At 39.8% G+C, this 14,156-nt stretch overlaps 2 protein-coding genes across 2 annotated transcripts; both read right to left on the bottom strand.

Moving 5' to 3' along the window:
* Positions 1-191: 191 nt before the first annotated feature.
* LOC149566147 (uncharacterized) lies at positions 192-4,539 on the bottom strand. Its single transcript, XM_089816434.1, has 3 exons — positions 871-4,539; positions 708-770; positions 192-617 (listed from the first exon to the last, which is right to left on the bottom strand). Exon 1 carries the CDS (start codon positions 4,537-4,539, stop codon positions 3,388-3,390), a length of 1,152 nt encoding a protein of 383 aa, XP_089672560.1. The 3' UTR covers positions 192-617; positions 708-770; positions 871-3,387.
* A 594-nt stretch (positions 4,540-5,133) lies between these two features.
* LOC149566146 (replication protein A 70 kDa DNA-binding subunit A-like) lies at positions 5,134-9,873 on the bottom strand. The gene is made up of 2 exons (XM_089819571.1): positions 7,140-9,873; positions 5,134-7,041 (listed from the first exon to the last, which is right to left on the bottom strand). The coding sequence occupies exon 2, from the start codon at positions 6,978-6,980 to the stop codon at positions 6,699-6,701; it is 282 nt and encodes a 93-aa protein (XP_089675697.1). The 5' UTR covers positions 6,981-7,041; positions 7,140-9,873; the 3' UTR covers positions 5,134-6,698.
* Positions 9,874-14,156: the final 4,283 nt, after the last annotated feature.

Genomic DNA, 14,156 nt, shown 5'->3' with positions numbered 1-14,156 from the left:
TCAGAGCATTGTTGTTGTAATGAAACGACATTCTCATTGCTGAGTATTGACAGCACCATTTACAACCAACAAGAGATAATTTGTATGAATGAAGCATAGAATTTTGTAGGTGGCTAAAAAGTTTAAAATAGTAAAAAACAAAAGATAGAGAAGCAGCCTGTCTAATAGATATTCGTGCAGAAACAGCCTACTGAAAGAAACAACCAATTCAAAGTAATATGTAAAGTGTAACCATAATAGTTTACAAATTCAATGTAAGAAGCATTGTGAATCTCAAAAACAAAATTAATGTATTTGTCGTTATCCATTATTATATCTATCCAACATATGCCTTGTGCATCCTTCGTTAGTTGCAAGTCTCAGAGTAGGTAGGAATGTAGCCTGGAAAGAGTGTAGACAGGCCACCACAAGCTACCAGAATTTGTGTTTTGCCAGCACAAAGGAAGGGAAACATGTTCCAATGCTAGATTAATATTTATCATTCTCAACTTAAGTCAAACAACAATATTTTCTTCATTAATGAGTGGAGAATACTTTCATTTATAGGACCTATATTCGGTGAAGATTGCTAGTGCGTATGCTGGAATTGTATCCATCACTTTTGGCTTTTGTTGAATCTGAAGACATCGTCTCATTAGAAAGAGGGTACACAAAAACTTGTCCAACGGTTTTCTTTACAAGGCTATCGTATGCGATTAGATGATTACCTGTGAGGCCATTAGAGCCTTTTGTTACTTCCAAAGTGGCTCCCTGGAAAACGTTTGCATCTCCTGTTTATTCCAAACATACGTAAATGGTTAGAAAGAGATTTGATGGAAAGCTGTTGAAATAATTGTTGTACAATTCTGTTTTGGCTAAAGAACTGTGTACCTGTAAAGTATTCAGGGATTCCCTTTAATGCCAATTCGAAAGTACTTTGTGTCAAAATGTCTTCAACCTATGTTGATTCTAAAGAGAAAAAATTGTTAAAAACAGATTTTGTCTAAAGGAATGTCTACATATAACGTTGTCAGGTATAAAGTTGTTAGGGCTTCCTGTTTATGCAATGTTGGTGTAAAAGTAACTGCTCTTAATGGAAGGAAAATTACTTACATTTATTTTCTAAAGTTGTGGTTGACTGCAACGAGGTCCTATGCCCTAGTTAGTTGGTACTATTGCACGACAATTGTTGCCAGTGCCTTTCTTCCTTTTTTCTGAGAATGGTGTAGGGATTGTTCTGCATCTTTCTATATCTGTCGAATGAGACAGTTGAGTCGATGCGGAGTCCGCTCAACGACCTCACTTGCGACATGGCTGTGAATGTTAGGCCTTGGCGTTCTATTTTTCCAATATCGATTGTTGCTTTGTGGAGTGTGAGACCTTGGGATTTATGAATTGTAATTGCCCATGCCATTGTGACTGGTATTTGCCTTCTATTGCCAAGTGTGATTGGTGTTATTGAAACACATTTTGGTTTTTGTGGATCCCATCGTGGACCACTGTAGTTGTCAGTGCTTGCTACAACGTACATGGGAATGTCTGGCAGCTCGCAGCTTGGGTTGTATATGATTTCTGTTATGGTCCCAAGTGCTCCATTAACAAGTCCTGCTTGTGTCCATATGTTTACTATAAGCATTATGTGTTGGCCCTTGCACAAGAGTACATTTTTTTTAAGTTGATCTTCATCACTTTGGGCATTTTGGCTGTAACTAGTATTGCCCATCATCCAAATCAGTGTAACTAGTATTGCCCATGCACGATAGCAATTGCCATTCTTGCATTTCTATGTCCTTCGGTGAAGTTGTCTCATTTTCGCTATCATCTTGGTATGTTTTGTCAGTGGTATTTTCCATGGAACTACTTACATGCCAAACTATTTAGCCGTTCGAATTCAGTTGGTTCCAGTTGGCTACAATTGCATCTTGTGAGACCTATATCAGCTTCAATATTTCAGAAGTGCTTGTATAATAGTAATTCACTCCAACAAAAAGTTTGGAAATGTTCAGAGCTTTCATTCAGAATGTTGTAGAATTTGGGATATACATTAACAATAGCTTGGACTTTACGCTCCTGCCATTTGTTTCCTTGCCGCCATGATGCATAGGTGACTGTTTGGGCTGATTCGAACAATGATATTGTTTCCATTTCTGGTGGCTGGTTCATATATGTTTGTAAGTAGTTTTTTTGTAGATGTGTTTCACTTGTTGTGCTAGTAAGGCAGTGTAGAAGCTTTTGGCCTACATTCAGATTGGCAAAAGGTCTATTGCATACTAGTAGTAATTTTTGTAGCATATGACACGTTTCTTGGGCACTTATATCTCGTTCTACTACTATCTCCATCATAAACTTTTGGTACGCTCTTGCAGCAGTCTCTTTTGTCTGGTCGATGCTACATATTCTGGTTAGCATGTCCTTGCAGATTTCTGATGTTATTTTTGCCTTTGCTGCGTATTTTGCTATATATTTCAATACTTGGTTCTTTGAGGTTATAGCTTGACAGTCAATGTTTGCTCTCCATATGGAGAGCATTTCGGGATTGTGTACATTGAGCCTGTCATAATTTCTTGCAGGTTCATATTTCTTTATGCCGGATTGGTCACATGTCAATGTTGAGCAAGGTTGTTCTTTCCAAGGTGCCTTGTACCTACATTCTTTTGTTTGTCCTCTTCTCCGTAAGCATGTTCCCTCTCTGCATTTTGTGTCTCTCAACACAATTGAGTATTTCAGTGTAATCTTTCAAGCAATCTTTATTGAGGATGTCATCAGTTTGTAGTAGGCAGGGATCATCCCTAGCTGAGCTGTGTATAGAGTTGCTCCTTGCAGTTTGTTCTCTAAGATTCTAGGCGCTGATGTAGACATCGAAGAATTTTTGGGCTTCCTCTACGGCCACATTGTTCTCCCAATCTAAATTTGTCATGTCTAGTGCATTTTCTATCCAAATGAACCCATGTACATGTACAATGCCTCGGCTTTGCAATTCATACTTGTACCAATATTCTTTTGCTCTGAAGAGTTTTTCAATTACTTCCTCACGGAATATTGTAAATTGTCGATGTAGGTACAATGACATTGTGTGGGGGTTGTTTATTACATTTTCTAAGGGGTGCTTTCCCGACTCTTGATGCAATGTGGAATTTTTGTAAAAGATGTTTTGTAAATCTAGCCATTTTGTGTCAGTTGTGCTTAGTGTGAAAAATAGCGTAGGTGGGCCTAGCTGGTAAATCATGGTTGAAATATCTATTTGCTTTTATTCCAATATGGTCGTGTTCCCCTCATGGTGCTTTCGTAATGCATAAGCTCTTCTGCTAGTTGGGTATTGGGAAGTGTGTTCATATGTGTTCGTAGGCCGTCCATGTTTTTGGGAATATTTTCTTCGGCATTTTGCTCTATGAAAGTTGTTGCTAACTACTAGTTGTGATGGCACATCATTAGGTTAAGCACAAAGTAGTGAAATCTTGGATGTCTTCCAAATCTCTGGTTGTGAAATCTAATTAAGTGTACTACGTACTCGTGTAGCTTGGCCTCCTTAATCCATGGTTGCATTGGAAGTGCCAGACCATTCGAGAACAATGTAGGAAATGCCATATCTAGTAGTCCCTCTGTGTTGTATTCGTTAATAGGAGATGTTGCAATGTTAGGCCAATCAATTGTATAAGTGTTGTGCTCACCAAGGTTTAATGTTTGTTTGATAACATCAAGTTCTCGTTGCTTATTGTGTAGAGTAGATACGAAGGATGATGTATTTGATAAGGCAATATCTGTAGAGTCTTCGTCACTCTCACCTTCTGATATATCAGCTGATGTGTCATTTATAGTTTCGATACTGTGCACGACATTCAACACATCAGTTCTGCTCGCAGGAAGTTGTGCCAGGTGGTTATTATTGATAATGAAATCTCTGTATAGTGGATCATTTTTCATTTTGTATTCCATTGCCTCTCTCACGTGACTTCTGCTTACATAGCACTCGTAAGAATGGTCCTTTCTGTCAAACCTATGAACTATGAGAACATCTAAATCTTGAATTTTATGTGGAAGCTCTCTTGCTATGTTATTAATATCTTGGGGAAAACTTATAGTATGTCCTTGATACTTATATTGCCCTCTTGTAGCATGTGTAACTTGCAAATTTAGGTTGACTCTGGCTATGAGCATTTCTTCTACCTGTGTTAACCTAGCCAAAACAGATGGTTGCTCGCCTGGATACATATTATATTGTTGCAAGAATCGATGGGTACTGTTTTCACTGTGGCATCTTCTGCAAGTTGTGTTTTTTGAGTAGACAGCCATGCCTGGATACGACTCTTTGCAAATGGTACATGTTTGTTGGGCACTTAGAGCATCTATTCTCTGTTGAAATCTTTCTAGTGCAATTATGAATTTGGGGTTGTCAGTGAAGAGGTTTGTTGGATTTCCTACTGATTCCTGAGCATATTCATTGGTGGTTTTTTGTTGTTGTTTCAGTTTTCTACGAGCACATATTTGTTCTTTATGTCGTGCATAGTATGCTCTGCTTCTTTCTCTGCGCTGCTGTCTCTTGAGCTCGACATTGTTGGTCATTCTTAGCTGTGTTTTCTGGGTAGATTGTGTCACAATTTTTTGATGCAAAAAATTGTAACACAATCTACCCAGAAAACACAGCTAAGAATTCTAATGGATTGTGGAAAACTACTATCTACAATTGTTGGTCATGTCCATGATGTTAATTGTAGCTGTATTTATATCATGGTTAGAAAGCAAGGATGGACATATTTCATGCTAATTTAACTTCAAAACAATGAACATTAACAGCAATGACACTTTATTGCAAAAAAACATTACAAAGGTGACTATTATAGAAAAATTGATATAAAATGAAGGAAAAGAATTACTTCAATTGTTTCAAAATCTTATTACATTGAGCACTCTTCCTTGTATAAGGATTTAATAGCCTTGATCATATACAGTAGTAAATGTACAAGAGCAAATATTTTTCTACAGATGTGGTGGAGCGGTTTGGAACAATGCAAATTGACAGTGTGATTTTGCACATTTATGGAAGGAGTATGAATACATCCGAAATAAAGATGTATACAGTAGTAAAAGTATAATTGCTGATTAAATTATGCATAGGAGTATGAATAAATAGTAGTAAAAGTATAATTGCTGATTAGATTTTGTGTACAACGTGGAGGTGCAGATATATTTGTATATGCTAAAGTTGTATTCAAACATAAAGGTACAAGTTCCGATAGATGTTTACAGCAATAAAAGTACAAGTGCTGATATTTTTTCCACATGAGAGTAGTCTGAATACATACACAGTAAAGATGTATACAGTAGTAAAAGTGTAAATGCTTGCCAGGTCATGCATACAAGGTGGAAGTGATGATAAGGAGGAGACTGAGTATATTTGTAGTTTTGTGACATCGTAATATTTAGTAGCACATGTTTACATATTCATGTTGTACTGTACATTGTTGCTAAAAATATCCTATTTGCCATTTTGTAATCTGTTCGGCCAATGCTGCTTGTAAATTGGTGATGTGCCTTTTCAGCTGGCTGGGTCATCTTGTGTCTCATTAGTTATCTGCATGATCTGGTGTAAAGTTTATTGTTTTCTGCCACGAGGTCCAGTTTTTCCACTTGGACAATGGTCGCCTTCACGTGTTCTTCGTTATTATGTCTCAGCCTGACATGTCAAGGTAAATATATACTGATTATTTTATACGCCCCAAATAACTTGTTGTGCTTTGTCTTCATCTTCATCTTCGCTTTCTAGTTCTAGCAATGCATTTGCAGGCATGTTGAACAGTTGTGTTGCTCCTCCATCAAATGTCGTTGCCCAAATCTCACCAGTGTGGTCTTGTAGTTGTATACAGACCATGTAGTTGTAGTTGCATTCAGCATAAGTGGTGTCGCATTTTGTGCAGTGCCATTCTTCGTTTTCATTTTGCATCAGCTTTTTCTTACATTGCTTCCCTCTCATTTGGTTTGGGCAAGCTGGGTAAGAGATCTTGTCTGTGTTGATCTCTATAGTAGTTGCCTTCAGTATACACTTTTGGGTGTGAGGAGTATGGCTGACATGCTTGTGGATATCACCAATTGTCATTCATATTACTGGAGAAGGCAGTGGAGCGTATGTGACTGATGGCTCACCATAATCTTTGACATTGTCAATGAACTATGTTTTTATTTGTTCCACCTTTGATGTCTGAACATTTATCATTATGTGTGTTACTTGTGGTGCTAATTACTTTGCCATTAAATTCTGTGACTCTCCACCCTTGATGACAACAATTGTAGTGTCTTGCAAGTAATACCTTTCTTGCAATTGGCTGCCCAGTTGTTTGGCTGGTGCTCCCCATAGCATTACATCAACACGTGTACGAGACATATCAAGCAATTGTATAGTGCATCGAGGTACCTCAGTTCCATTTGCTCTTCTTATTGTAGATGTTGGTTGTACACAGGTCACAACCCCTATGACATCAACCACAGAGTAGTTTGACATGTGAGCAATTAGCTCTAGTGCTGTGAAGGAGAACTGGTGGCCTGGGATGGTGTGGTCGTCTTCACAAGGTAGTAGTTTTGAGTTTTCTTGTAAGGTCACTTCTAGTCCACTGTTTAGTTTGTTGTACACCCAGTTTGCAGATTTTATCACTCCTCTAGATGGGATATATGTAGATCCAATCTGTACTCTTATAGTAGCTTCCTGCCAAATCATTGAAACAACACACTCAAGTTTCAGTCCCATTGCTGTCTATTACATCAAAACTGAACATTTGGCCCGACCCTCTTTTCATATTGTAGTGATGCATTTCCTTTTTCACGGTTACACAGACCTTGACATTCCATTGTGGCTGGTAGGGATTTATATTCTTTATAGGTGTAATTGCATCCAGCAGCTCCTTGAGTGTTCGTGGCAGTGTGAGGTCAAAACAGTGTTTCCGTTTCTCGTGAATATTTGATGGCATTTCAGCTGCTTTGTCATCATCTGCATGTTCCAGTGTGAGGTTCATTGGTGTCCCAATTATGCCATGCGTTGTAGCTACCAAATCCAATGCAAGAATGATAATCCACCTTTATTTTGAGACAATATCCAAATACCAATGTTAGATTGTCCACTATTGTAAGTACAGAGACAAATGCGGTAGTGTGTATGACTTAAATTATCTTACCGTGCTTTATTTGTTGTAGAATAATTATATTCTCTCAGCTGTATTATCAAGCCGATGATAATCTCTTCCACAGTGATTTGTTCATTGTACCTTGCAAGCAGTGAAGCTCAGTGCACGTGTACCATCAGAAATGTCTAGGCTGTAACATTCTCTCTCAACCAAGCCTTGGTGGAGTTTACTGATCGAGAGTACTTGGACAGTAGGCGATTGTATTTCGTGTCCATCAAGCAACTGACGTATACAATCTGGTGTGAGCGTGCTCATCGTTTACAGTGCTTTGCTTGTTCTAAAATTCAAACAGGATGTATCATCATTGCCGAGATTTAGTTAGAAGTCCTTTTTTGGTAGTAATCATGATGCCTACAGAATTTTGGAGACTCTAGCAAAATGAAAGAGGGTAACAACTATATTGGTCCTCAATGGAGTGTATTTGTGACTTTAATCTCATACTGGTAACAAAGATAGCAATCTTCTTACTTTTATTTGTGAATCACTATTTTTTTAAATTACTGAAAAAGGGCCAACATTGTGTTTTCTAATAAAAAATAGGAAATTAAGATAGTGACTTTTGACAAGCAGCAAATGCAAAATCAGCAGTGATTGCAAAAACTGCCATAACCATTTTTAGTTTCCTCTTCTTCCTTGGTGATATATTTAGCTTCAGAAAGTTTGATCATCTATTAATATTGTGTGCCAAATAGAAAGTATGCATAACATCCTTTCAGCCTATAGCATCCGCAGGTGTAGTCTGCAATCACCAGCCGCACTGAGATGTGTTCAGCTTAAATTTTATTCAAACATGTGCCTTTGTACCTCCATTCACATGTATTGTTATTCTAGAATAGAAAATAAGAATAAATATTCTTATTCTTGTTTGGTTCAGTCGGAATTTGATGGGGAATTCATGGACCCAAAAATTATGTTTTCTAAAATAAATAAAACTGGAATAGGAATACATATTCCAATTCTATTTACCATACTAGGTAAAGAAACAATGCATATAGATAATAGAACAGAATAGCAGATACTCCTTAGATTATTCGCATATGCTAGAACATTACATTATGCTTGAATGATGATTTACAATAATCCCAAAGGGTGTATAAATACTTTTTGAAGAACCTCCCCGAAGGAGTCCGTTGGCCACAACAACATGTCGCTACATAACAAGAACCTTCCCGAAGGGACCCGTCGGTTACATAACAAGAACCTTTCCGAAGGGACCCGTCGGCTGATACACAATTTCTACCGACGACATCATCCCCCCAAAAGAAAAAGTCATCTCCGGACGACAATTACAAAACAAAATACAACTACCACAAGATAAATCTGCTTTTGTCACATCACTTTCACATTGTCATGTCCCTCTCTTAGCAACATAATTATAACAGGGGATTTGCCTATCATTGACTCTCGTAGGCAAATAATTATGGGAAGAGGGTCGATTAAGCGGGGCCTACTCATTCGAATATTAAATAAAGGTTGTATTCTAACTTTATAAAGTTAATTATTTAATTTTATAAAGTTAATATTTGTAGTGCAAGATGATTCCGGATAATTTCCAGAAACTTCCCGGCAAAGAGATAAATAGAGGACATAGGGCTCCCTTTTGAAGCAAGCGGTTTGTGGATTGGTTTCTAATTATCAGTTGGAGCAATTTGTAGTTTCGGTCTGCAAATTCCCAGAGGTCTCTGAGAACGAAAACTCTCATAGATCTGCATAACTGAGGAGGTGGGATATCTTCCGAAGGGTTGCACATTGGAGATGGTTTTTCAGCCATTTCATGTTGAGATTATTTGCATATTCAGATGATTGGAAGGAGGACGTCTGAATCAGGAAACCCTCATTTAGCCAATAACGGCAATCAAAGTATTTGTGAGCCGTGATTTGTTTTACAGCCGAATGCCTTGTTCCAAGAAATAAATCAATGGGTCTACACAAACAGTAAATCGCATCAAGAGCAGATTTATTATCCACTTGGGTCGTTCGATTCAAGAGTGAGATCGCATTAGACAGAGGTGTTTTTTCTTGGATCTGATCAGTCAACGTTATCATTGAGTGCGATTGTCAGGAAATAAACTCAGGACTCCTTACCAAGCAGATTGCCGCCAAATCACTGGAACATCAAGGACGCGAAAGGATGAGCTGGCCGCCGCTCAAATAACTGCGATCTGCGGCTTCAAGTGTTTGGAACGAACCTGTAAAAAGAATCCAGCGGGCAGACACTGGTCTCTCGGGTTTCATGTGAAGAACAGGCGCCGGTCTGAACAACGCTCCAAGACCCGTTCAGTCACCATTTTGAAAGGAGGAAAAATCGCAGGCATTATCAACATTGGGAATGGTTGCGCACAGACCCGAAAAATGGGTTATAAGGATGATAGCAGCGTCATTTCTTGAAGGTAGATTCTGATCGAATTCCACAATCTCCTGTTAACGGCAAACTCAGGTTCCTTGAGATCTATTCCTTTGTTTGGGCTCTGATATTCAATATTTGAACTGCTAATGTATGTTTGAAAATTTGATGACAATACGAATTCTTCCTTATTATTATTAATTTTACCCATTCACATTGGTATCCATTTTGTGTTTTTCGCTGAGTTAATACAAACTGAAGATTACAAGATAAGCGTTAACAAATTATTCCAATCCAGTATTGTTTTTTTTTGGTAACCGTTAGAGAGGGTTATCTCAGTGGTATCAGAGCAGTAGTCCTGCCATCCTGATTGGGTAAAAGTACTTTAATTCCGGAGTTGGTACTCGAGAACCATATTCAAGAACAGGGATATGGGTGAAAGACAGAGTCCGCCAAGATTTCCCAGAGTCGACGATGATGAAACCAGAGAATTTTACAGAACCATGACTAACGGACAACAAGAAATAACTCAGACACTACAGGCTTTGACTATCATAATGGAAAGAGTTATTCAGCCCAGGATTCAAGATCAAGGAAGAGGCACATCTGATCACGATGATAGGAGTGTGGCAGGATCACAAGGTGCTCCTAGGCGCAGATCATGGACAGCAAATAGGCCTACTCGTCCTACCTTCCTAAGGGAAGAGGCTCAAGAGATGGGAGAAGACAATGCACCAGAGGATTTTCAGGATGATCTTAGGGCTGCTACGGCAGAATGGCAAGCATTACCCCCGCATGTGCGTGAATTATTGAACTTTGATCGATATCTAAACCAAAGAAGAGAACATATGAGGAATAACCGCCAGAATAGGAGACCTAGAGGAGGTCATGAAAGTGAGTTACAACGAGCTGTCAGTAAACTTACTTTGCCTTTCTTCGATGGGAGTGGTCAGATGACAGCACAAGCTTGGATTCATAAGTTGGACACCTTTTTAGCGTTAAGGCCTATGTCAGAAATAGACGCCATCAGGTATGCCACCTTGCATTTGGAAGGCGCAGCTCATGATTGGTGGTCACATGGAATGGTTACTTTACAGCACAATCAGGTAACATCATACCAGGACTTTGTGGATAGATTGGTTGAACGTTTTGATAAGAAGGATCCAGAAATTTATTTTCGCGACCTTGCACAATTAAGACAGACTGGCACTATCGAGGTTTATATTAGTGAATTCCAGAGGTTGTCAGTCATGGTACCAGATGTGTCGGAAAGGAGGTTAGTTATCCTATTTACCGAAGGATTGTCTGAACCCCTTAAGGGATGGATTAAGGCATTTGATCCACCAACACTGCAGGAAGCCATGAGGAAAGCACGAAGTATGGAACTTACAGCTCCTTCTAGCCGGTTCACTCCCAGGAGCACTACCTCTTTCAAAGACAACAGGAAGTTCGATAAAAATAAAGGGAGGAGCATTGAAACCAAAGGGAAATCTACCACACCCCTAGATACAGAAGCATTAAACGACTTGCAAAGGAAGAAACTATGCTTCTATTGCAAAGGTCCATATGACAGGGATCATGATTGTCCCTTGCGACCAAAAGGAAAAGCCAATAGAGTTATGTGGGCATATTACGAGGGATCAGATTCCGACAGTACGGAGAAAGAGGGTGAACATACTGGTTCAGAATCTGAGGAAGAGACAGGAAAGTCAGAACAGAGAGAAGAACCTGAATTGCATCTACAGCAAGGGCGCTTGTCTAGCATTCAACAGGAAGGATCTTTCAGGTTACGTGGTGTCCTAGCAGGGCAGAAGGTGATTACATTAGTTGATACCGGAGCTACACATAACTTCATTGATGCAAGATTGGTCGAGCGTCGTGGTATTAAGACAGAAGAATTTGAAGGTCTTCGTGTACAGGTTGCTGACGGATACACTCTTAAGTGTAACAAGATAGTCAGAGACATGCCTTTACGCCTGAATAATTATGAGTTCAAAACGGATTACCACGTGGTCAATATGGGTGATTTGGATATCGTTTTGGGAATGACATGGTTACGTTTATTGGGTGAGGTTACTTTCCGACTCCAGGACATGGAGATTAAGTTCGAAGTAGATGGGAGGCAGCATGTATTGAGAGCTATTCGGAATAGTGATATCCAAACGATCTCTCTTAGACGATTGGAAAGATTGGTGAGACATGAGGATCTTGAATGGGCAGCCATGTGTACTCTCATGCCTACACAGGAGGAACAACCCAAGACAGAATATCATCCCGACATACAGATATTGAGGGAAAGGTACAGTAAGGTATTCAGCGATATTCCACCTGGTACACCACCTGATAGAGGGATCGAGCACATCGTCGAATTGGAAGAAGGCGCTAAACCAGTTATGATTACTCCATACAGGCATCCCAAAAGGCTTAAAGATGAGATAGAAAAAACCATCAAGGAGCTTCTCGCAATGGGACACATCAGACCTAGTAAGTCTCCTTTTGCTTCCTCAGTAGTTTTGGTTAAGAAGAAAGATGGTTCGTTACGGATGTGTATAGATTACAGGATGCTGAATAAGAAAACCATTAAGAATAGATATCCTATTCCACGGATCGATGAGCTAATAGATGAACTGCATGGGGCATGCTACTTTAGTAAGATTGATTTGAGATCAGGTTACCACCAGATTAGAGTCAGAGAACAGGACATTGAGAAGACGGCATTCAGGTGCCACTGTGGGCATTTTGAGTTTGTAGTGATGCCATTTGGATTGACCAATGCACCAGCTACTTTCTAGTCTACCATGAACAAGGTCTTCCATCACCAGCTGAGAAAATTCGTGTTGGTATTTTTTGATGATATCTTGGTATACAGTCGAACATGGCAGGAGCACATGGCGCATCTAGAAACAGTATTGAAGACTTTGCAAGAAGAATCCTTGTATGCCAAAGAATCCAAATGCGATTTGGGAATGACTGAGTTGTTATACTTAGGTCATATTATCAGCCGAGAAGGTGTACGGATGGATCCTGATAAAATTCGTGCTATTGTAGAGTGGCCTACTCCTGAGAACCTAACTCAGTTAAGGGGATTCCTTGGTTTATGTGGATTCTACCGCAGATTTGTTTGCGGGTATTCACGACACGCGGCTCCTATAACCGATTTGCTTAAGAGGGGAGCTTTCGTTTGGACAGCAAAGGCACAGACTTGTTTTGACAGGTTCAAGGAGATCATGACTTCATGTCCGGTACTAGCATTGCCTGATTTCTCGAAACCATTTGAACTCCAGTGTGATGCCTCAGGAGATGGTATTGGGGCTGTTTTAATGCAGGATAAACACCCAATTGCATATGAAAGCAGGAAACTCCGTGGGCCCGAGAAATCATTCAGCATTTACGACAAGGAGATGTTAGCTATCATGCATGCACTAGCTAAGTTCAGGCAGTACTTAGTAGGTGGCAAATTCTGCATAAAAACTGACCACAACAGTTTAAGACATTTCCTCGGGCAAAGGGATCTCAATGATAGGCAGCAAAAATGGGTCAGTAAGTTACAGGCATATGACTTCGATATATCTTATGTTAAGGGCACACAGAATGTGGTGGCAGATGCCTTGTCACGCAGACCACATCTTAGTTCAATGATTGAGATCTCCGAGGATTGGAAGCATTTGATTATTGCAGAATATGCCAAAGATTCATGGGCATCCAAGATAGTTGATGGAACACTTGTTGATACCAGGTATACACTTGTGGATGAATTGATTATTTACAAGAGCAGGGTATTTTTAGTCCCAGGATCGAAGGTGAGGCAGTTCATTATGCGAGCTCTTCATGATTCACCTACCGCTGGTCACCTCGGATACTTTAAAACATATAGACAGGTGCGAGAACGGTTTACATGGAAAGGACTTAAGAAGGATGTTTTGCAGTATGTTCGTGAGTGTTCCATTTGCCAACAGAATAAACAGGAGCACACTTTTCCAGCAGGGCTGCTACAGCCACTTCCCATTCCGTGTCAGAAGTGGGAATGCATATCCATGGACTTCATTACCGGGTTGCCCAAGGCTCAAGGACGTGATTGCATTTATGTGGTGGTGGATAGGCTAACAAAATATGCTCATTTCTTTCCCATCACCACTACTCATACCGCAGTACAGGTAGCTGAAGTATTCTTCAGGGAGGTTTTCAGGATACACGGGATACCCCGCAGTATTGTCAGTGACAGGGATAGTAGATTCTTGAGTCATTTCTGGCAAGAGGTGTTTCGATTATGCGGCACTGAGCTCACACCCAGTACTAGTTATCACCCGCAAACCGATGGTCAGACGGAAATAGTTAACAAATGGGTGGAAGGCTACTTAAGGAATTACGTAGTTGATCAGCAGAAGGCTTGGGTAAGATGGATTTATTTGTGTGAGTATTGCTATAACACCACTTTCCACATGTCTATCCAAATGACACCTTTTCGAGCCTTATACGGCTATGATACACCCAGTTTCATTGACTTATTGATGAGTGATGTTCGGGTTCCACGTGCTGGGGATTTACTGCAAGAAAGTAAAGATATCATTAGCTCTCTACGTGATAACATCACTCGAGCACAGAATCAGTATAAGCAATACGCAGATCAAAAGAGGACGGAGAGAAGCTTTGAGGTGGGCGACATG

This window comes from Cupressus sempervirens, chromosome 3, assembly GCF_028749045.1.
Source record: "Cupressus sempervirens isolate cs-2001-9-10 chromosome 3, ASM2874904v1, whole genome shotgun sequence".
Taxonomy (NCBI): domain Eukaryota; kingdom Viridiplantae; phylum Streptophyta; class Pinopsida; order Cupressales; family Cupressaceae; genus Cupressus; species Cupressus sempervirens.
The sequence above is the reverse complement of the archived record's forward strand: the minus strand, read 5'-3'. Positions and strand labels throughout refer to the sequence as shown.